Raw genomic sequence first — 23856 nt, 5'->3', positions numbered from 1 at the left:
TTTACTTTTGCATACTACTGGAGAATACTTTTTTTTTTTTTTTTTTGAGTTGAAGTCTTGCTTTGTTGCCCAGGCTGAAGTGCAGTGACTCAATCTCAGCTCACGGCAACCTCTGCCTTCCGGGTTCAAGTGGTTCTCCTGCCTCAGCCTCCCGAGTAGCAGGGATCACAGGCGTGTGCCACCACACACAGCTAATTTTTGTATTTTTAGCAGAGACGGGGTTTCTCCATATTGGCCAGGCTGATCTCGAACTTCTGACCTCAGGTGATCCGCCTGCCTCGGCCTCCCAAAGTGCTGGGATGACAGGCGTGAGCCACCACACCTGCCTATGGAGACATTTTTGATTGTCACAACTGGGTGTTTGCCTGTTTACTACTGGCATTTAGTGGGTGTAGGTCAGGATTACTGCTCGACATCCTGCAGTGAACGGGACAGCACCTCACAACAGAATAATCTGGTTCAATATTCCAATAGCCCAGAAGTCGAGAAGCCCTTGCTTATATCAATTGATAATATCTTCCCTTTGATTCCTAAAGTTATAAATTTGTCTTTTTAAAAATATTCTCCCTCCCTCCCTCCCTCCCTCCCTCCCTTCCTTCCTTCCTTCCTTCCTTCCTTCCTTCCTTCCTTCCTTCCTTCCTTCTCTCCCTCCCTCCCTCCCTTCCTTCCTTTCTCTCTCTCTCTCTCTCTCTTTTTTTGAGGTCTCGATACGTAGCCCAGGCTTGTCTTGAACTCCTGGCCTCAAGCAATCCTCTCAGTGTCCCAAAGTGCTGGAGTTTCAGATATGAGTTGATGTGCCCAATATTTGCTTCTATTTTTTAAAAAATAAATTAATAAGTGAAGATGTAGTTAGCCTGGGTGTGGAGCATTCTACATTGGGTGATCCCCAAGTTCCAAAGCAATTCTGCTGTTTCATGGTTCTTTTCTATTTTCCCTCAGATCTGCCTTCCCAAGACTTTACTGACTGGTAAAGAACAGGAAATGAGCAATTCCCAGGTGAGTTTTTCAAACAAATCTAAATGCTCATAATGAACAAACATATGACCCATGGTCCTGTTGCTCAGAATTAACCTCCGCGAACCTTTTGGCATATTTTCCTCCTTCCTTCCATACTTTTATTAAAAGGTAACACACACTCTACTTCCTCCTTTCCTATCAAAGCTAAAACATTTCAAGTAAAGCTCAAGGCCGGGCACGGTTGCTCGCACCTATAATCCAGCATTTTGGGAGGCCGAGGCAGGTGGATCGCTTGAGTTCAGGAGTTTGAAACCAGCCTGGGCAACATGGTGAGATCCCATCTCTACAAAAACTTAGCTGGGTGTGGTGGCATACACCTATAGGCTCAGCTGCGCTAGAGGCCAAGGTGGGAAAATCCCTTGAACCTGGGAGGTCGAGGCTGCAGTGGGCCATGATCGTGCCACTGCACTCGAGCCTAGGCAACAGAGTGAGACCCTGTCTCAAAAACAAACAAACAAACAAACAAACAAACAAAAATCTTGGTTAGAGAAACACCAGGGGTTTGGTCTAGGTCTTGCTACTGGCTGCACAGAAAGGTATTGACTGAGACAATAGGTATTGCCAAGGAAGAAGCTTTAATCAGCTGCCCTAGCTGAAGAAATGGGAGCTCAGGCTCAAATCCATCTCCCAGACTCACTAAAACTAGGGGTTTATACAGCACAGAAGAAATGTAACAATGTGGCCAGGCGCGGTGGCTCACACCTGTAATCCCAGCACTTTGGGAAGCTGAGGCAGACAGATCACAAGGTCAGGAGATTGAGACCATCCTGGCTAACACAGTGAAACCCCATCTCTACTAGCCACCACATCTGGCTAGTTTTTGTATTTTTAGTAGAGATGGGGTTTCACCATGTTGGTCAGGCTGGTCTTGAACTCTTGACCTCAGGTGATCTGCCTGACTTGGCCTCCCAAAATGCTGGGATTACAGGTGTGAGCCACTGTGCCCAGCCTATATTTAAAAAATAATTTCTAATAGAGGCAGGATGTTTTAAGAAAAATAGAAAAAAAAATAAAAATAAAAATTTCTTTTTTTCTTTTCTTTTTTGAGACGGAGTTTTGCTCTTGTCGCCCAGGCTGGAGTGCAGTGGCGTGATCTTGGCTCACTGCAACCTCCCTCTCCTGTGTCAAGCGATTCTTCTGCCTCAGTCTCCTGAGTAGCTGGGATTACAGGTGCACCCCACCACGCCTGGCTATTTTTTTTGTATTTTTAGTAGAGACGGGGTTTCTTCATGTTGGCCAGGCTAGTTCAAACTCCTGACCTCAGGTGATCACTCTCCTCAGCCTCCCAAAGTGTAAGGATTACAGGTGTGAGCCACCACACCTGGCCAAAATAAAATTTTCTTTGAGATTGGGGTTTCACTATGTTGCCCAGATAGCCTCAAACTCCTGGTCTCAAGCAATCCTCCTGCCTTGGCCTTCCAAAATGTTGGGGTGACAGGTGTGATCATATGACACCATACTCGGCCTCTGGCTTACTCTAAGTAAAAGATGACAACGTGGATTAACGAACGGTGGAGAAGATGGAAACTAATGGCTGGGTTTGAGATTCAGGAAGTAAAATTGGTGGGACTAGAGGGTAGGGAAAGATGGCAGTGTCATGAGTAGGTCTAAGGTTTATGGCTCATTGGCAAGATCCTCTGGGCACAATTTATTTTTGTCCAGAGTAGAGAGAATTATGGGCATGCTTAAAGCTTGGTTCAGCAGAAATAAGTTTCTGTATCCCCCGCCGCAGGATTCAATGGCATTTTTATACCGATTGGGAATCTGTTGTTACAGGGAAGAGTGACCTTCGAGGATGTCACTGTGAACTTCACCAAGGGGGAGTGGCAGCGGCTGAATCCCGAACAGAGAAACTTGTACAGGGATGTGATGCTGGAGAATTACAGCAACCTTGTCTTTGTGGGTAAGGACGGCTTCCCGGGCAGGGGGACTCAAAACCTAAAGTGTGAAACACACAGACACCCCATGGCGGGCCGAATAGGGTTGGCACAGAGGTGCTCCTCACTTTGCATATATTTTTGTCGAGCCGGGACTAGGGTGAGGCAAGTGAAATGTACCAAGTGCTGCATTTAAGGAGCCCCCATCCTCAGGGTCGTGCAAGTGCCCGGAGAATGAGTGAGGGTCTCTGTAAGTTTTGTGGGCTGGATGCCCCACCCATCACCCTACCCTGGTCTTGATTTTTGGAAAAGCTTTATCCTCCAAGAAGAAAAATCATTTCCTTCCTTCCTTCCCCCACTCCCTCCTTCCTTTCTTTCTTTCCTTCCTTCCTTCCTTCCTTCCTTCCTTCCTTCCTTCCTTCCTTCCTTCCTTCTTTCCTTCCTTCCTTCCTTTTTCCCTCCCTCCCTCCATCCCTCTCTCCCTTCCTCTCTCTTTCTTTCTCTCCTTTCTCCCAATGCAGTCTGGCTCTGTCACTGAGGCTGGAGTGCAGTGGTGCAATCATAGGTCACTAGTATTTTTTTCTTTATTTTATTTTTGGAGACAAGAGTCTCACCCTGTCACCCAGGATGGAGTGCAGTGGTGTGATCTCTGCTCACTGCAACTTTTGCCTCCCAGGTTCAAGTGATTTTCCTGCCTTAGCCTCCCAAGTAGCTGGGATTACAGGCGCACACCACCATGCCTGGCTAATTCTTGTATTTTTTGCACAGATGGGGTTTCTCCATGTTGGTCAGGCTAGTCTCGAACTCCTGACCTCAGATGATCTTCCCGCCTCAGCCTCCCGAAGTTCTGGGATTACAGGCACGAGCCACTGTGCCTGGCGTCACTGCAACATTGACTTGGGGACCTGGGCTCAAGCCATCCTCTCACCCCAGCCTCCTGAATAGCTGAGACCACAGACGTGCACCACCACACGTGGCTTTGGTTTTGTAGAGACTGGGTCTTGCTATCTTCATGTAACACGTAACATGTTGGTCTCAAATTCATGCGCTCAAGCAATTCTCCTGTCTCTGCCTCCCAAAGTGCTGGGATTACAGGCATGAACCACCATGCCCAGCCCAGAAAAAGCATTCTTTGTTTAGTTTGACTGCTCGTGTGCATTCCCTCAAACTGTCCATCCACACAACTCCCCCCAACCAATGGCACCTACCTGCACACTGACACACAAATGCTCACACTCACAAATATTCACACATGTATACGCAAGCACTCGTATACACTCACACACTTGCACAAACAACTCACACATCCACAAACACCAAGGTATCTTCCATCACAGGACGAGAGGAAACCACCAAACCCGACGTGATCTTGAGGTTGGAGCAAGGAAAGGAGCTATGGTTGGTGGAAGAGGAAGTGCTGGGAAGTGGCCGTCCAGGTAGGTGACCAGAGCACTGTGTGTCAGTGTTGCATGGAAGCCAATTCAGTGTTTCTAAATGATGAAGTGATTTGGCAGCAAGCAGGGCCGGCTGTGACTTCCTAGGAGTGCTGGAAGAAATCTCCAGATATTTTTCTCCACTCAGAAATGTTCTTTACATTCTTCTCTGAGTTTTCCTTTGCAGGCAAACTTTCTTTTTTTTTTTTTTTTTTTTTTTTGAGACGGAGTCTCGCGCTGTGTCACCCAGGCTGGAGTGCAGTGGCGCGATCTCGGCTCACTGCAAGCTCCGCCTCCCGGGTTTACGCCATTCTCCTGCCTCAGCCTCCGAGTAGCTGGGACTACAGGCGCCCGCCACCACGCCCGGCTAGTTTTTTGTATTTTTAGTAGAGACGGGGTTTCACCATGTTAGCCAGGATGGTCTCGATCTCCTGACCTCGTGATCCGCCCGTCTCGGCCTCCCAAAGTGCTGGGATTACAGGCTTGAGCCACCGCGCCCGGCCTCTTTTTTTCTTTTCTTGAGACCGAGTCTCACTCTGTCGCCCAGGCTGGAGTGCAGTGGCGCGATCTGGGCTCACTGCAACCTCCGCCTCCTGGGTTCAAACGATTCTCCTGCCTCAGCCTCCTGAGTGGCTGGGATTACAGGCGTGTGCCACCACGCTTGGCTAATCTTTTGTATTTTTAGTAGAGACGGGGTTTCGCCATGTTGGTCAGGCTGGTCTCGAACTCTTGACCTCAGGCGATCCACTCACCTTGGCCTCCCAAAGTGCTGGGATTACAGGTGTGAGCCACCACACCTGGCCTGGCAAACTCTCTTTCTTAATCTCCCTCTCCAAGGTATCCCTGGGCTCTCACCTGCTCCCCGTGCACTAGGTCTACGTTGCTCAGTCCTTTACTGATAGACATGTGATAGCTTCGTGTAACATTAGTTCACCTAGAACTCTAACAGAGCTGACATTAACTTTGGTTTCTCAGACATTAGGTTTGAAGCCGGAATGATCACCACAATAGATTGTTTATGGCATTTTATTCCAAGCATGTGAGTGGAACGTTTTACACGGGACATTTTTTTTTTTTGTATTCCATTTTAGAAAAAAACAGGGACGTTGGAGGACAGATTTGGAAGCCCCAGGACGTGAAAGAGAGTCTCGCAAGAGAAGTCCCATCAATCAATAAGGAAATGCTGACTACGCAGAAAGCCGTAGAACCTACCGGATCTAAGAAAATACTTCGACTGGGCATAGATAATGTTTCTTCCAGACTCAGATTCCTCGAATGTGACCCGTTTGAAAGGCATTTGAACCACAATTTACATTTGAAAAGCTATGTACACAATGATTCTCACAACGATAATGGATACAGAAAATTAGTTGGTAAGAATCCATCCAAATTTGTAGGAAACCAGCTTAAATGTGATGCCTGCAGAAAGTTATTCGGTTCAGAGTCGCGCCTTCAGAGTCATCTGAGGCAGCATGCCGGTCAGAAATCCTTTGAATGTCGTCGCTGTGGAAGAGCGTTCGGGAAGAAGTGGAAGCTCGATAAACATCAGAAAACGCATGCAGAGGCCAGGCCCTATAAATGTGAGAAATGTGGAAACGCCTACAAGCAGAAGTCAAATCTCCTTCAACATCAGAAGGTGCACACTAAAGAGAAACCCTATCAATGTAAGACATGTGGAAAAGCCTTTTCTTGGAAATCATCCTGCATTAATCATGAGAAAATTCATAATGCCGAGAAATCCTATCAGTGTCATGAATGTAAGAAATCCTTCAGGCAGAATTCAACCCTCCTTCAACATAAAAAAGTTCACACTGGACAAAAACCCTTTCAATGTCCGGACTGTGGAAAGGCTTTCATTTACAAGTCAGATCTTGTGAAACACCAGAGAACACACACGGGAGAGAAACCCTACAAATGTAGCGTATGTGAGAAGGCCTTTTCCCAGAAATCCAATGTCATCGATCATGAGAAAATTCACACTGGGAAGAGAGCTTACGAGTGTGATCTATGTGGAAATACCTTCATCCAGAAGAAAAACCTCATTCAACATAAAAAAATCCATACTGGGGAAAAGCCCTATGAGTGTAATAGATGTGGAAAAGCCTTTCTTCAGAAGTCAAACCTTCACACCCATCAGAAAACTCACAGCGGAGAGAGGACCTACAGATGTAGTGAATGTGGAAAAACCTTCAACCGGAAATTAAACCTTAGTTTGCATAAAAAAACCCATACTGGACAAAAACCTTATGAATGTTCCGAATGCGGTAAAGCCTTCGCTGACAAGTCATACCTTGTTAGGCACCAGAAAAGAATTCACTCCAGATAGGAGCCCCGTGCACTTGAAAACATGGTTGCCAGGAATTGTCACCCCAGAATTCATGTTGAAATGGCCTGTGATTTGGAGGCTGTTTTTGAAGGTAGCGAGGCTTTATTATGCAGTGTCCTTTGAACACCGATTTGGAATACTCACTCAGCAAATATTTATGAAGTATAAATATTTACTCAATGCCTTCTGTGTACCAGGGACTCTTAAACACTGAAGATGTAGCAATAAACCAAATATGCTAAAAAGCCTTTATGGAGTTTTTTTCCAGTGAATAGTGACCAGTGGTATCCATATCTTTAAAAACGTTTAAAAGACTGTACTTTTGGCCAGGCCTGGTGGCTCAAATGCCTGTAATCCCAGTACTTTGGGAGACTGAGGTGGGCGAATCACCTGAGGTCAGGAGTTCAACACCAGCATGACCAACATGGTGAAACCCCGTTTCTACTAAAAATACAAAAATAGCCGGGCATGGTTGTGGGCACCTGTAATCCCAGCTACTCGGGAGGCTGAGATAGGAGAATCGCTTGAACCTGGGAGGCAGAGGTTGCAGTGAGCCGAGATTGCACCCTTGCACTCCTGCCTGGGCCACCGTGTCTGGCCTACATTTCTTTTTTCATAGTACGTTCCTTCTTTTCCTCTTAAATGCTACAAATAATGTATTTTTTAAAAACCTCATACGTGTGTTTCTGGTTGCTCTTCTCTTCTTTCCCACACCTACTCTGCCTAATTTTTTGCCCCGTTCATTATATATCACCAGGCTCTTCTTATCTCTTTGTACACACAAAACCCTCTCAACTTCCATTTATCTACTCACATGGCCATTTTAAAAAATCGTTCTTTACTCCTTGCTGAATTCAGTCTAATACATCACCCACTGATACTGGGTACATCATAGGCTCTTTAAGGCTTGGCCACTGGGAAATGGACATTTATGGGGATAGGTTTATCATCTTATTCATATTAATAACATGAGCAACATCTTACAGTGCTTTTGAATTCACAAAAATCACATGGATTTTAATATACCGCATTTTTCATATAACCCTGATGTTATGCCCTGAAATTATTGGAAAATGGTAAATACAGTTGATTGCTGCATAGCAAATTTTACTAGTAACCAGTCGCAAACACATGTGGAAGCCAGCCAATGTATTGGTGAGGTTATTATTTTCATAACTTTACAAAGGAAAACTATTCCCCCCTGCTTTCTTTTTGTGTCCTGACTGAAAATCATGGAGTGCTTTGACCACTCTCACCAGCCAAGCTGCAGGTTTTTCCCAGAAGGCTTGAATCCAAACCAGAGCCTAAAACAATCCCAGGCACTGATAGAGGTATTTAGGTTTAGGTTGCTGCCCAAAACACTAAAAGAAACTGGTCCCCGCCCTCGACCAAATTCCTTATAAACTTATATAAACCCCATACCCTGACGGTCTCACGGCAGCAGACACACCAAGGTAGACCATCCTCCACCTTTTTTTTTTAGACAGGGTCTTTGTCACCCAGGCTGGAGTGCGATCATAGTTCACTGCAGCCTTGAACTCCCGGACTCGAGTGATCCTCCCACCTCGGCCTCCTGAGTAGCTGAGACATGCCTGGCAAATTTATTTATTTATTTTGAAATGGAGTTTTGCTTTTGTTGCCCCGGCTGAAGTGCAGTGGCGTGATCTCAGCTCACTGCAACCTCCATCTCCTGGGTTCCAGTGATTCTCCTGCCTCAGCCTCCCGAGTAGCTGGGACTACAGGTGCCCGCCACCATGCCCAGCTAATTTTCTATTTTTAGTAGAGATGGGGTTTCACCATGTTGGTCAGGCTGGTCTCGAACTCCTGGCCTCCGGTGATCCGCCTGCCTTGGTTTCCCAAAGTGCTGGGATTACAGGTGTGAGCCACTGTGCCTGGCTGCTAAATTACTTTTTGCAGAGACAGGGTCTTGATATATTGCCCAGGCTGACTTTGAACTCGTCTGCTCAAGCAGTCCTTCCACCTTGGCCTCCCAAAGTGCTGGGATGACAGGCATGAGTGACAGTGCCCAGCCAGTTGGCCATGCTTTTTCTCTCACTGTCCGCCTGAGGATATGCTGCAGCACTCTCTAAGTTCCCCTCATAAATGCTCCGGACAGATCCCTCTGGCGTTTAATGCTTCTTTCTTTGGAATCGCAACTGGCCTGATCTCAGAATGGTTTTGGGCACTCTCTTATTGGAATTTCCCTGCTGCCACTTTTGGAGTGACTCTTATCTAGTCTTAGGTTCAGTGGGACAAAATAAAGGGAACGCAAAAAATTCAGTGAAAATCATTTATCTAACATAAACAATCCATATCAACAGTAGCAAAATACACCAAGATACTCCACACATTACCAGTGTTCTTCCAACTCTCATGAGCACTAGCATCTCCATCCGATTGCTGGCTCACACCTCCTGTTTCTGCGTCAGTTGGTCCGGAGGGGAACCCAAGAATGTGCTTTTCTAATCAGTCCCTAGCTGCTGCTGTTGCTGGTGGGAGAACAACATTTTGAAAACCATTGTGTCAACACATGAAGAGCACCATTCTAATCTTGTGGGGAAAATATGCATATGCACCTGAGTTCTGGGATTTAGGTGTCTGAAGCAGTTAAAATAGATAGACCCCAAAATGAGTGTTTTTCATTGAGCTTTCATCCTGAGATACTTGTTCCTTCATTCTGAGTGAAGTACAGGATTCTTCTTGCAAGGATGAAGTGAGGCCGAGTGAGTTTGCCAAGCAGCTCTGTACAAAGAGTCGTCTTCTTATTCCCCCTGAGGGATCACTCCTGCCTGTGTGCTAAGTAGCCGAGAGTTCTCTGCCTTTCTTAACAGCTCCTCAAAAACCCCATTGTGCATGTAGAAGAAGATATACCCAGAGTGAAGCCTTGCCTCCTGCATTTTGGTCTCTGAGATTTCTGATACACGTAGATCGTTGTATGTGAACCAGGCCTGCTTCTGAAAGTCATACACATCGCTGATGTAATGACCTGAATTTGGGGAGCTCCCAATGTGGCTGACAACACTGATGAGTCTGTAGGCCTGGAGAGGATCCCCTATCTTCACGTTTCTTGTCAGTTCCTTGGTTTCACCTCTTGTGTTCTCTGTATCTAAAATGTTTTTGTTTCCTGGGTTATCACAACCCAATGCCTCGAGGTGGTTCAGGTCAGCCTGCTGAAGTCTTAATTCTGTAGACTGATTGGGGGTCTCCTCTGCATGTTCCTGGGCATCCAGTTTCCTAACAGCTGGAGGTGGTGCCTGCTGAAGAAATTCCTCTATGATGCTTTCCTCAAAACACTGCTGGAACTGTGCAGTCATTCCTTGAGATCCTTCTGGAATCCTGTTTTCTTTACACTCATAAAAGCCATTGGTAGACTCCATGACACTGTCAAAATCGAACTCTACGAATGTATTGGTTTTCTCATACTTCTGAAGTTCTGGATGTTGAGGCACTTCTTGAAGATGAAGCTCGACAAGCCTTGTGTCTGGGCTGCTGATCGGCTTCCCTCCATCTTCACAGATCACAGGAAGAGAAATGTCTTCCTGGTCCATCGGTGAGTCAGCCACTGGAAGCTCCTGTTCACTTATTGCCCTATCTCTAAAGTGGACCAATTCTGACTCTAGTGCAGAACCATTTTCCAGGTCTCCCTGATGCTGCTCTTGGCTTTCTTCTCCACAGTCTCTCTGGGATCTTTGTAGGTCGGCATTCTTCTCTGGTTCAACGGGTAGAACCAGGGAATCACTGGATTCTGAGGTCAGCTTCATTGATGGTGTCAATAGGCTGGTGATCTCAGAAATCATGTCCTGAGAGACTTCCAGGACTTCACATTTCCCAACAGGTGCATTACTGCTCAAGGGAAGAGGTGGTTTGGTGCTTTCATTGCAATAAGAAGATAAGCTTAAATATTTGGGAATATAAACTTGCTCGTTATTCTTCACCAGCAACCAAGCATTGTTGAAGCTATAGCGTTTCAGATGAACGATAAAGACCCTGGAGAGCCTACTAAATGTATGCCTTGCAACACAACTCTTGTGCTTACACATCTCACAGTTATATTCAAGCTCTTCTTCTCCAAAGAAAAGATCTAAAGAATTCTGAATGGACAAAGGAAGTGGTTTTGTTTCTTGGTGCAGGTTGATGGAGAGATAATTGTTAGGTTCTACCTTGAGAACAGCATGACCACAGGCTTTACAGATAATGGAGAGCTGCAATTCAAACTCAAAATTAGCAACAACAGGACAAACAAACACTTTGGTGGCAGCACTACCAACATGCATTTGTGGAGATGAATTTTCATCCCCGCATTTTTTCCCAGTATTCAAAATGGCATTTAAGTTTTCCATGTCTTCTTTCAGCTGGTCTAAACACTGACCTAAAAACTCATGCGCATCATTCTGCATGTTGCCAGAAAATATTTCTGCAACTGCTGAAATGACTTTTTTAACATTCCCAAGTAATTCTCTCTTGATCTCTGTACTACAGAAATCTTTCAAAGCAAGCAGCTGGGTCAAGGTCATAATAAGAGCCTCAAAGGGAATATATTCCCATGGGACATCTTGAGTGAGTAAGTCATCAGCAAAAGACGGAATTGCAAACAGCGATTGTAAAATTGCATTCATGTAACAGGTGTTTCCCAAATTGGGGAACCCTTGCTGCAGTTGCTCTGAATGAGAGTCAAGAGGCACCTGGGCTTCGTTGCATCTCGGGTCATCCTGGCTGTGCGCTGGTTCTAACGGAAATGTCAAACCATTTTTGGCATCGAGAGTCTGGGTTGCAAGAACAGTCTCATCTAGGTTAGGATGCCCATTAGAGTTGGTCTTGAATGAAGGCCCGAGTTTCAAATCGCTAGCTTTTTCTAAATCCTCTAAACTTGATGGGTTCTTCCTATTGCTTTGTATGTATTTCAAGGAATCTGTCTTATATTTCTTGTTTGGTACAGGGTTATGTTCCTTCAGAATGTCCTCATTCATCTGTAGACCAGATGCTAGTGGGTTTTTCTCCTTCCCACCTTGATTTTCTAATAACCCTTTTTTCACATGTGTTGGTGATTTTGACATAAACAAAGGCATCTTCTGATAACTTGGCTTGTTACAAATGCTGTAAAATGAAGTTTTGTCAATTTCCTTCAGCACATTCCTGCTTTCAAACACACTCCAGTCATCATCAGGTTTCATGGGTTGCTGAAATTTGTTTTGATGGATTATGTCCAGGAACATATTCAACTGTTTAGCATCTCTGTAGGATAATTTGTCAATAAACAAGAACACATTGTTTTTCAAAGTTAAACGCAGGTGACTTTGTCTTTTTTTACAATGTCTAAGGACCACACTTCTAATGTTATTACTCAACTGAAAAATTCTTACAAATTTTCCAGATTTGAAAGTGACCACCAGTTTAATTTCCTTTTTTCTTTGCACTGTTTCAATGAGAGCTTCTTTCAACTTAGTCATCCCAGTCCTCTGGCTCCAAATCTGGATGAATCCACGTACCTTTAGAGATATCATCCTTTCTTTATGTAACCTAAAGAAGAAAAGCACACATGCATTTTAACCAAAAATATATTAACAGTTATATTTTATGAAAAACCTCATCCACATGTAATAATGATTTATTTTTCGTCTTCTTATGCTCTAAGTAAAACACTCTTTTGGGGAACTGCTCGTATTCTGAAGCTACGCCAGTTCTGTAGAAGACATAGACTGAGGGCACACACTCTTTCAAGGGAGCTGTTAGACGAGAAAGAAGATACAAATGGCCAACAGAGACATGAAAAGGTGTTCAACATCACTGCTCATCGAGAAAATACAAATTTGGTTGGACATGGTGGCTCATGCCTGTAATCCTAGCACTCTGGGAGGCCAAGGTGGAAGGATCACTTGAGGCCAGAAGTTCAAAACCAGCATGGCAACACAGGGAGACCTCATCGCTACATAAATTTTTTTAAATTTAAAAAAGGGGAGGGGCCAAGATGGCCAAATAGGAACAGCTCCGGTCTGCAGCTCCCAGCAAGACCAACGCAGAAGGGGGGTGACTTCTGCATTTCCAACTGCGGTACCCAGTTCATCTCACTGGGACTGGTTAGGCAGTGGGTGCAACCCACAGAGGGTGAGCAGAAGCAGGGTGGGGCATTGCCTCACCTGGGACTTGCAAGGAGCCGGGGACCTCCCTCCCCCAGCCAAGGGAAGCCGTGAGGAACTGTGCTACTTGGCCCGGATACTACGCTTTTCCCACAGTTTTTGCAATCTGCAGATCAGGAGATTCCCTGTGTACCTACACCACCAGGGCCCTGGGTTTCAAGCACAAAACTGGCCAGTTGTTTGGGCAGACACCGAGCTAGCTGCAGGAGTTTTTTTTTTTTTGTACCCCAGTGGTGCCTGAAACTCCAGTGAGACAGAACCATTCACTCCCCTGGAAAGGGGACTGAAGCCAGGGGTCCAAGTGGTCTCACTCAGCAGGTCCCACTCCCACAGAGCCCAGCAAGCTAAGAACCGCTGGCTTGAAACTCTCACTGCCAGTGCAGCAGTCTGAAGTTGACCTGGAATGATGGAGCTTGGTTGGGGGAGGGGCATCCGTGATTATTGAGGCTTTAGTAGACACTTTTCCCTGGACAGTACTAAGGAGGGTGAGAGGTTTGGACTGGGCAAAATTCACAGCGTGGCAAAGCAGCTGTGGCCAGACTGCTTCTCTAGATTCCTACTCACTGGGTGGGGCATCTCTGAAGGAAGGGTAACAGTCCCAGTCAGGGGCTTACAGATAAAATCCCCATCTCCCTGGGATAGAGCAGCTGGGGGACGCGGTGGCTGTGGGCACACAGCTTTAGCAGATTTAATCTTTCCTGCCTGCTGGCTCTGAAGAGAGCAGCTGATCCTGATAAGAGGGATTTCCCAGCACAACAGCTCTGCTAAGGGACAGGCTGCCTCCTCAAGAGGGGCCCTGATGCCCGTGCCTCCTAACTGGGAAGACACCTCCCAACAGGGGTTGACAGACACCTCACACAGGAGAGCTCTGGCTGGCATCAGGCTGGTGCCCCTCTGGGACAAAGCTTCCAGAGGAAGGAACAGGCAGCAATCTTTGCTGTTCTGCAGCCTCCACTGGTGATGCCCAAGTGAACAGAGTCTGGAGTGGACCCCCAGCAAACTGCAGCAGACCTGCAGAAGAGGGGCCTGACTGTTAGAAGAGAAACTAACAAACAGAAAGCAACAACATCATGAACAAAAAAGACCCCCACACAATAACCCCATCCAAAGGTCATCAGCCTCAAAGATCAAAGGTAGATAAATCCATGACGATGAGGAAAAACCAGCACAAAAACGCTGAAAAATCCAAAAAACAGAATGTGTCTTCTCCAAATGATCGCCAATTCCTCTCCAAGGAGGGCACAAAACTGGACGGAGAATGAGATTGACGAATTGATAGAAGTAGGCTTCAGAAGGTGGGTAATAACAAACTCCTCTGAGCTAAAGGAGCATGTTCTAACCCAATGCAAGGAAGCTAAGAACCTTGATAAAATGCTACAGGAATTGTTAATTAGAATAACCAGTTTAGAGAGGAACATAAATGACCTGATGGAGCTGAAAAACACAGCAAGAGAACTTCGTGAAGCATACACAAGTATCAATAGCCAAATCGATCAAGTGGAAGAAAGGATATCAGAGACTGAAGATCAACTTAATGAAATAAAGCATGAAGACAAGACTAGAGAAAAAAAAATGAAAAGGAATGAACAAAGGCTCCAAGAAATATGGGACTACGTGAAAAGACCAAACCTACGATTGACTGGTGTACCTGAAAGTGACGGGGAGAATGGAACCAAGTTGGAAAACACACTTCAGGATGTTATCCAGGAGAACTTCCCCAACATAGCAAGACAGGCCAACATTCAAATTCAGGAAATATAGAGAATATCACAAAGATACTCCTTGAGAAGAGCAACCGTAAGACACATAATCATCAGATTCTCCAAGGTTGAAACAAAGGAAAAAAATGTTAAGAGCAGCCAGAGAGAAAGGTCAGGTTTCCTACAAAGGGAAGCCCATCAGATTAATAGTGGATTGCTGCAGAAACCCTACAAGCCAGAAGAGAGTGGGGGCCAATATTCAACATTCTTAAATAATTTTCAACCCTGAATTTCATATCCAGCCAAACTAAGCTTCATAAGTGAAGAAGAAATAAAATCCTCTACAGACAAGCAAATGCTGAGGGATTTTGTCACCACCAGGCCTGCCTTACAAGAGCTCCTGGAGGAAGCACTAAATATGGAAAGGAAAGCCGGTAGCAGCCACTGCAAAAACACACCAAAATATAAAGACCAATGGGACAGAAGAAACTGCATCAACTAATGTGCAAAATAACCAGCTAGCATCACGACGACAGGATCAAATTCACACATAACAATCTTAACCTTAAATGTAAATGGGCTAAATGCCTCCAATTAAAAGATACACACTGGCAAATTGGATAAAGAGTCAGGACTCATTGGTGTGCTATATTCAGGAGATCTGTCTCATGTGCAAAGACACACATAGGCTCAAAATAAAGGGATGGAAGAATATTTGCCAAGCAAATGGAAAGCAAAAAAAAAAGAAAAAAAAAAAAAAAAGAGGAGGGGCTGCAATCCTTGTCTCTGATAAAACAGACTTTAAACCAACCAAGATAAAAAAGACAGAGGGGCATTACATAATGGTAAAGGGATCAATGCAACAAGAAGAGCTAACTATCCTAAATATATATGCACCCAATACAGGAGTATCCAGATTCATACAGCAAGTTCTCAGGGACCTACAAAGAGGCTTAGACTCCCACACAATAATAGTGGGAGACTTTAACATCCCACTGTCAATAATAGACAGATCAATGAGACAGAAAATTAGCCAGGATATTCAGGACTTAAACTCAGCTCTGGACCAAGCGGATCTAATAGACATCTACATAACTCTCCACCCCAAATCAACAGAATATACATTCTTCTCAGCACCTCATAGCACTGATTCTAAAATCTACCACATAATTGGAAGTAAAACACCCCTCAGCAAATGCAAAAGAACGGAAGTCATAACAAACAAGCTCTAGGCTGGGTGCGGTGGCTCACGCCTGTAATCCTAGCACTTTGGGAGGCCAAGGCTGGGGGATCACGAGGTCAGGAGATCGAGACCATCCTGGCCAACATGGTGAAACCATCTCTACTAAAAATATACAAAAAATTAGCTGGGTGTGGTGGCGGGCACCAGTAGTCCCAGCTACTCGGGAGGCTGAGGCAGGAGAATGGCGTGAACCCGGGAGGCGGAGCTTGCAGTGAACCGAAATCGTGCCACTACACTCCAGCCTGGGGGACAGAGTGAGACTGTTTCACAAGAAAAAAAAAAAAAATTAGTTAATTAAAAAATAAAAGCTCTCAGACCACAGTGCAATCAAATTAGAACTCAGGATTAAGAAACTCACTAACCCACACAACTACACGGAAATGAACAACCTGACCCTGAATGACTACTGGGTAAATAACGAAATTAAGGCAAAAATAAAGAAGTTCTGTCTGGAAGTGGTGGCTCATGCCTGTAATCCCAGCACTTTGGGAGGCTGGGGCAGGTGGATCACTTGAGGTCAGGAGTTCAAGACTAGCCTGGCCAATATGGTGAAACCCCGTCTCCACTAAAAACACAAAAATTAGCCAGGTGTGGTGGTGCAGGCCTGTAATCCCAGCTACTCTGGAGCCTGAGGCAGGAGGATCACTTGAACCTGGGGGGCGGAGCTTGTAGTGAGCCACGATTGTGCTACTGCACTCCTGCCTGAGTGACAGAGTGAAACTCTGTCTCAGAAAAAAAAGAAAAAAGGAAAAATAAAAATAAAGAAATAAAGAAATTCTTTGAAACCAATGAGAACAAAAGGACAACATACCAGAATCTCTGAGACACATTTAAAGCAGTGTTAAGAGGGACATTTATAGCACTAAATGCCCATATCAGAAAGCTGGAAAGATCTGAATCAACACCCTAACATCACAACTGAAAGCACTAGGGAAGCAAGAGCAAACAAATTCAAAAGCTAGCAGAAGGCAAGAAATAACTAAGATCAGAGCAGAACTGAAGGAGATGGAGACACGAAAACCCTTCAAAAAAATCAATGAATCCAGGAGCTGGATTTTTGAAAAGATTAACAAAATAGACGGTTAGCCAGCCTAATAAAGAAGAAAAGAGAGAAGAATCAAATAGACAATAAAAAATGATAAAGGGGATATCACCACTGATGCCACAGAAATACAAACTACCATCAGAGAATACTACAAACACCTCTGCACAAATAAACTAGAAAATCTAGAAGAAATGGATAAATTCCTGGACACATGTACCCTCCCAAGACTAAATCACGAAGAAGCCGAACCCCTGAACAGACCAATAACAAGTTCTGAAATTGAGGCAGTAATTAATAGCCTAACAACCAAAAAAAGCCCAGGACCAGATGGACTGACAGCCGAATTCTACCAGAGGTGCAAAGAGGAGCTGGTACCATTCCTTCTGAAACTATTCCAAACAATAGAAATATAGGGACTCCTCCCTAACTCATTTTATGAGGCCAGGATCATCCTGATACCAAAATCTGACAGAGACACAACAAAATAAGACAATTTCAGGCCAATATCCCTGATAAACATCAATGCAAAAATCCTCAATAAAATACTGGCAAACAGAATCCAGCAGCACATCAAAAAGCTTATCCACCATGATCAAGTCAGCTTCATCCCTGGGATGCAAGGCTGGTTCAACATAAGCAAATCAATAAATGTAATCCAGCATATAAACAGAACTAATGACAAAAACCATATGATTATCTCAATAGATGCAGAAAAGGCCTTCCATAAAATTCAACATCGTTTCATGCTAAAAACTTTCAATAAACTGGGAATTGACGGAACATATCCCAAAATAATAAGAGCTATTTGTAACAAACCCATAGCCAATACCATACTGAATGGGCAAAAACTGGAAGCATTCCCTTTGAAAACCTGCACAAGGGCGGGCACAGTGGCTCACACCTGTAATCCCAGCACTTTAGGAGGCTGAGGTGGGCAGATCACCTGAGGTCAGGAGTTCAAGACCAGCCTGGCCAACATGGTGAAACCGCGTCTCTTCTAAAAAGTACAAAAAGTTAGCCAGGTGTGGTGGCAGGCACCTGTAATATCAGCTACTTGAGGCTGAGGCAGGATAACTGCTTGAACCTCAGAGGCGGAGGTTGCAGTGAGCTGAGATCACGCCACTGCACTCCAGCCTGGGCAACAAGAGTGGAAACTCCGTATCAAAAAGGAAAATGAAAATTAAAACCATACCTGATGAGTTATCATTCGCTGTCATATTTGGACTGGAGTGGATTGCAGAAGTTGGAAAACATGAAGGAAAACTGGAATACTATTAGGAAGAATTGATGGGGCAGAGAGTAAATGCTGGATATGCAACCAGTAGTGTCAACACAGGGAGTACGGGCCGGGTGTGGTGGCTCATGCCTGTAATCCCAGCACTTTGGGAGGTCGAGGCAGACAGATCACCTGAGGTCAGGAGTTTGAGACCAGCCTGGCCAACATGGTGAAACCTGGTCTCTACTAAAAATACAAAAATTAGCCGGGCATGGTGGTGGGCGCCTATAGTGCCAGTTACTTGGGAGGCTGAGGCAGGAGAATTGCTTGAACCCTGGAGGTGGAGGTTGCAGTGAGCCAAGATCTCGCCACTGCACTCCAGCCGGGGCAACAGAGTGAGACTCTGTCTCAAGAAAACACAAAACACACACACACACACACACACACACAAAACAGGGAGTAAGGAAAGGCAGTAAGATGGCGAGTTGTTGTGCTAGCTAATTAGCAAAACTGAGGTGGGGAGAGAGACAGAGAAAGGGAAATATGAAGAGTGAAAAAAAAAAAACATGGAGGGAAAGATATCTCAAAACACAAACAGAGATTTCAGAAAAAACAAAAAATATCTCTGTTAATTTGCTCCCTCCCCTTACTCATTTGCCTATTTCTCTCCAGGCAATCAGGAATGCCTACTTGCTTCTAACGTTCCAATTTCAGGAAAAGCAGTGAAATCCCAATGAAACCAACAGAAAAAATTGCCCTTTGCCTACTCACAGTTGTTTCCGAAGAAACTTGAGTCAATTTACGGAAGTTTAAGCTTTGGAGAGCTGTCCATGGTCACACTGCAGGCAGAGCCCTGACTGCCACGGCTGTTACTAGAAAGAAAGAAAAAGGTCAGAGTCCTGAAACTGAGCTTTATTTAAAAAGTCTGCACATAGTCCCAACCATCTTTCGTGTTAATTTATTGCATTATATCTTAGAAACTGGGAAAACCAACCTTCCTCCAAAATCCTTTACGTTAATTCAATCTGGGAGAAAACCTGGTGTGTTAATGGGATTATCTCTAGATGCATTCCTAAAAGCGCCCCTCCCCAATTACACAGATTAGATTAGTATATCAACCAACCTCACATTCATTGGTTTTCTTGGAACTCTGCCATAACCAGACTTTCTAACATTTGTTGCCTGATAAACCCTATGCTTTATGGGTCTCTACCTTAAAGACTAGTTCTGACTTTGCTCACCTAGAACTTTAAGCATCTTTATTTTTTCCTTGTTACAAAGAGGCACTACAGAGAGGATGCGCAGAGATCACACATTGTACATTCCAATTTCCAGGATTCCAAGCCTGGCTTCACCACTTACTGCTTTTATAATATGAAAGCTGAAACTCAACCCTCCTGAGTCTTAGTTTCACATAAGTGAAAATGGGGCAGCAATAATAACAGCGACTTCTTAGGATAAGCCATTGGGCTAAAATGGCTCAAAATCATGTCTGCACATAAGTAATTACCATAATTGTCAACATCATATTCCTATTGCTAATTCTAAGAATATATTAAACTACAGGGATGCCTCATATGGAGAAAATTAAGTCTCCATCATGGGAGGAAAGGGAGTTTAGTGACATTTATTACAGGTTTATTGTTTGTTGTACTATATCAGTCTGTATGATTTATATGCCTTAATACAATTTAATTCTGCAAGTGACCATATGATATTCAATTTTATTACATTTAACATAGTAAGAAAACTGAGGTCCAAATACATTATTAATACATTAAGGGACTTTTAGGAGTCAATTCAGCTAAAGAAACAGGGATGTGCAGTTAGAAATGGCTGCAGTTGATGGGTGTCCACATTTCTTCAATGTAGGGCATGAACTATACTATGCCAAACCCAGCAAACTGTGTGGGAAGCAGAAAATCTTCCATGATTATAATTAATGTGTCCTCCGTTTCCCGAGAGATCCTAACATAATATCTAGAGTGTGAAGAAAAGTCCCTCTATTTCATCCTGTTGCGGCTGATAAATTAGTGCCTCTTTAGGGAAACTTCACCCTCACTGGACCTTAAATTTAATGAAAGGAGGAATCACAAAAATTAGAGTGATCTCTAATTTTAACTCAGCTTTTCCCTGAGCTGAGTTCAAAAGACAGATAGCCTTCATCATTTTCTTTTTTTTTTTTTTTTTGAGTCGGAGTCTCGCTGTGTCGCCCAGGCTGGAGTGCAGTGGCCGGATCTCAGCTCACTGCAAGCTCCGCCTCCCGGGTTTACGCCATTCTCCTGCCTCAGCCTCCCGAGTAGCTGGGACTACAGGCACCCACCACCTCGCCCGGCTAGTTTTTTGTATTTTTTAGTAGAGACGGGGTTTCACCGTGTTAGCCAGGATGGTCTCGATCTCCTGACTTCGTGATCCGCCCGTCTCGGCCTCCCAAAGTGCTGGGATTACAGGCTTGAGCCACCGCGCCCGGCCGCCTTCATCATTTTCATTTTGAATGCATGCTCTTTTCTGAAGATGCCAGTATCCAATGCCACAGACAACAGAAAACTATCCCTCAAAATAAAAACCTGGAATCAGGATTTTCTAATTTACAATTCAGCCTCATAAAGGGTAGGAGATGAAATTCCCCTCATCACAGTATCTGACGATATCTTTAGGGCATTAAGTTTAGAAAAACCCTCCTTCCAACACACATACACACACATCCCATCACCCAAACAAGCAAACCTTGAATGAAACTTACAGTTCGGAGAGCTGTTCTGGGTGAGAGTGGACGATAATTCTTTTTTCAGAAATGAGATCTTGCTATGTTGCCCAGGGTGGTCCCAAACTCCTGGCCTCAAGAGATCCTCCAGCCTCAGCCTTCCAAAGTGCCTGGATTAGACTCCATAGTGCCTGGATGAGAATGGATGAAAGTTGAGTCTGACAGGGATTACGATGTTCCAACCTTTTATTCCCAGGTGGCTCCACCCATATCATGGGTTTTTCCAGGACATACGTTTCTTGATTAACTCATCTCTGTGTAAGAGTTTAAAACATTTGTCTAGAAAAGGCTAGCTAGGTCTACTATATTTCTAGACATTCTACTACATTTCTAGACAAATGTTTTAAACTTTATTTATTTCAATTTGTAAGTTAAAACTTTTATTTAGAAATCATTGCAAATATACATAAGAATTACAAGAGTAGTAGAAATAACTCATATTCCCTTCACCCAAATTTACCAATTGTGTATATTTTGCCACATCTGTCTTTCTCTCTCCCTCTTTTGATGTTTTTTCTATCTATCTATCTATCTATCTATCTATCTATCTATCTATCTACCTATCTATCTATTTTTTAATAAAGACGAGGTCTTGCTATGTTGCCCAGGTCTGGAACTCCTGACCTCCAGTAATCCACCCCTCTGGGCCTCCCAAAGTGCTGGGATTATAGGCGTGAGCCACCGTGCCCAGTTAGATGTTCAAGTCCCTTATATAAAATGATATTCTTTTACTCCAATTAATGTTTACCTGTTTTCCTTGTAGTAACCATCCTTTTTGTTTTATATATATATATGAGTATGTATATATTAAACATATATATATCTCCTACATTTTCAACACGTGTAACAGATGTGGATAGTTTCAAAAAGATCATTTTACGTTCTAGTGGTTACCCTGCTTGACCAGAGTGTACTACTTTTATTTTTCTATTGCAGTTCGTTTTCTTTTTCTTTTCTTTTCTTTTTTTTTTTTTTGGCCGGGGGCAGAGCAGGGGCGGGGACGGAGTCTCACTCTGTCACCCAGGCTGGAGTTTAATGGCGCAATCTCGGCTCACTTTTGCAGCCTCTGCTTCCCGGGTTCAAGTGATTCTCCTGCCTAAGCCTCCCAAGTAGCTGGGATTACAGGCGCCCGCCACCACACCTGGCTATTTTTTTGTATTTTTAGTAGAGACGGGGTTTCGCTATGTTGCCCAGACTGGTCTCAAACTCCTGACCTCAGGTGATCTGCCCGCCTTGGCCTCCCAAAGTACTGGAGTTACAGGCGTGAGTCACCGTGCCCGGCCTTTTTTATTTTTGAGACGGAGTCTCTCGCTCTGTTGCCCAGGTTGGAGTGCAGTGATGTGATCTCGGCTCACTGCAACCTCCACCTCCCGGGTTCAAGCAGTTCTGTCTCAGCCTCCCGAGTAGCTGGGATGACAGGCACCCACCATCATGCTCAGCTAATTTTTGTATTTTTAATAGAGACTGGGTTTCACCTTGTTGGTCAGGCTGGTCTCTAACCCCTGACCTCAGGTGATCCACCCGCCTCGGCCTCCCAAAGTGCTGGGATGACAGGAGTGAGCCACCGACCCAGCCCTTTTTTTCTTTTATATACTTTTTGAGACAGGGTCTTGCTCTGTTTCCCAGGCTGGAATGCAGGGGTGCGATCATACCTCACTACAGCCTTGATCCCCGAGGCTCAAGTCATCCTCCAACCTCTGCCTCCCGACTATCTGACACTACAGGCGTGGGGTAATTTTTAAAGTTTTTTGAGACATAGTCTCACTTTGCCGCCCAGGCTGGAGTGCAGTGGCGCGATCTCAGTTAGCTAATTTTTAAATTTTTTGTAGAGATGGGGGGGGAGGGTCTCACTATGTTGCCCAGGCTGGTCTCCAACTCCTGGGCGCAGGCGATCCTCCCGCCTCGGCCTCCCAAAGTGCTGGGATTACAGGCATGAGCCTGGCCAGCATTTTCTGTTTGGATGTTTTTACGTAACCGGAGTCGTCATGATGGAGGTACAGTTCCTTGGACTTCCGGCTCCCGGGCTCTGGAAATCTCAGCTCGGACCCGCCCCTTCCGGCGCCGCCTCCCCCGAGTCTCCCGGCAACACAAGAGTTCCGGGCTCCACACGCTGCGTCTGCGCAGTGCCGGGCTGAGGCCTCCAGAAATGTGGGAGTCGGTGCGGGGCTCCAGCGTGGCCAGGGAACATGGAGTTGCTGGCCTAGAGCGGGTGGGGCCTAAAGGCAGGAGTTAGGGTTCAGAGAAAACCAGCCCAGGGGCGGGTTCCCTCCGCTACCCATTCAGCCTCAAGCGAGGTGGGGTGTGGTAGGCGGGCTGGTGCCAGAAACTACGCCAGCCATTGTTAATAACAGTCATCCCCGCCGGGCGCGGTGGCTCACTCCTGTCATCCCAGCACTTTGGGAGGCCGAGGAGGGCGGATCACCTGAGGTCAGGAGTTTGAGACCAGCCTGACCAACGTGGCGAAACCCCGTCTGTACTAAAAATACAAAAATTAGCTGGGCATTGTGGTGCGTGCCTGTAGTCCCAGCTACTCGGGAGGCTGAGGCAGGAGAATCGCTTGAACCCGGGAGGCGGAGCTTGCAGTGAGCCGAGATGGCGCCATTGCACTCCAGCCTGGGCGACAGAGAGAGGCTCTGTCTCAAAACAACAACAACAAAACCCAAAAAACAGTCATCCTCCAGGTAGAAGAGACAGAAAAGAGGGTGCGGAAGAGACTTAAAAGTCTCAGGCCTTCAAGCGTATTTGCCTGAGCCACCCATGAATCGTGCAGGAAAACTAAAACAACATGGCGACAAGCCCCTCAGTCTTGGGGAAGCGGACGGTTTCCCAGCCGAGCTTTAGGAGGAGGCGCCGCGGGGCCTCACGGGTGACGTCGTCCCCGGGGGTGGTTTGCGCGGAGGGTCGCTTTGGGCGCGCGTAGGCGGCGCCTGGGTCGGCGAATCCCAGGCACAGTCATTTGCGGCCCTGTCCCGGCGCACGAGGGGCCAAGGCTGGCGGGGGGCTGGGTCCGCGCCGTGGCGACTGCGTCCTGCCAGCTTCCATCTCTCCGCCTGAGGCGGTTGCCAGAGTCAGGTCTCCAGGCCGGGCGCTCACGCGTCTGT

General features: G+C 45.4%; 2 protein-coding genes across 2 annotated transcripts; one reads left to right on the top strand and one right to left on the bottom strand.

Moving 5' to 3' along the window:
* Positions 1-981: 981 nt before the first annotated feature.
* ZIM3 (zinc finger imprinted 3) lies at positions 982-6653 on the top strand. Its single transcript, XM_025369314.1, has 4 exons — positions 982-996; positions 2794-2920; positions 4232-4330; positions 5419-6653. Exons 1-4 carry the CDS (start codon positions 982-984, stop codon positions 6651-6653), a joined length of 1476 nt encoding a protein of 491 aa, XP_025225099.1.
* A 2282-nt stretch (positions 6654-8935) lies between these two features.
* USP29 (ubiquitin specific peptidase 29) lies at positions 8936-22792 on the bottom strand. Its single transcript, XM_025368909.1, has 4 exons — positions 22607-22792; positions 20735-20886; positions 18763-18863; positions 8936-12170 (listed from the first exon to the last, which is right to left on the bottom strand). The coding sequence occupies exon 4, from the start codon at positions 12152-12154 to the stop codon at positions 9416-9418; it is 2739 nt and encodes a 912-aa protein (XP_025224694.1). The 5' UTR covers positions 12155-12170; positions 18763-18863; positions 20735-20886; positions 22607-22792; the 3' UTR covers positions 8936-9415.
* Between the last annotated feature and the right edge of the window lie 1064 nt (positions 22793-23856).

This window comes from Theropithecus gelada, chromosome 19 (assembly GCF_003255815.1).
Source record: "Theropithecus gelada isolate Dixy chromosome 19, Tgel_1.0, whole genome shotgun sequence".
In the NCBI taxonomy this organism is placed as follows: Eukaryota; Metazoa; Chordata; class Mammalia; order Primates; family Cercopithecidae; genus Theropithecus; species Theropithecus gelada.
Note: the sequence above shows the minus strand (reverse complement) of the source record. Positions and strands in the feature narration are given on the sequence as shown.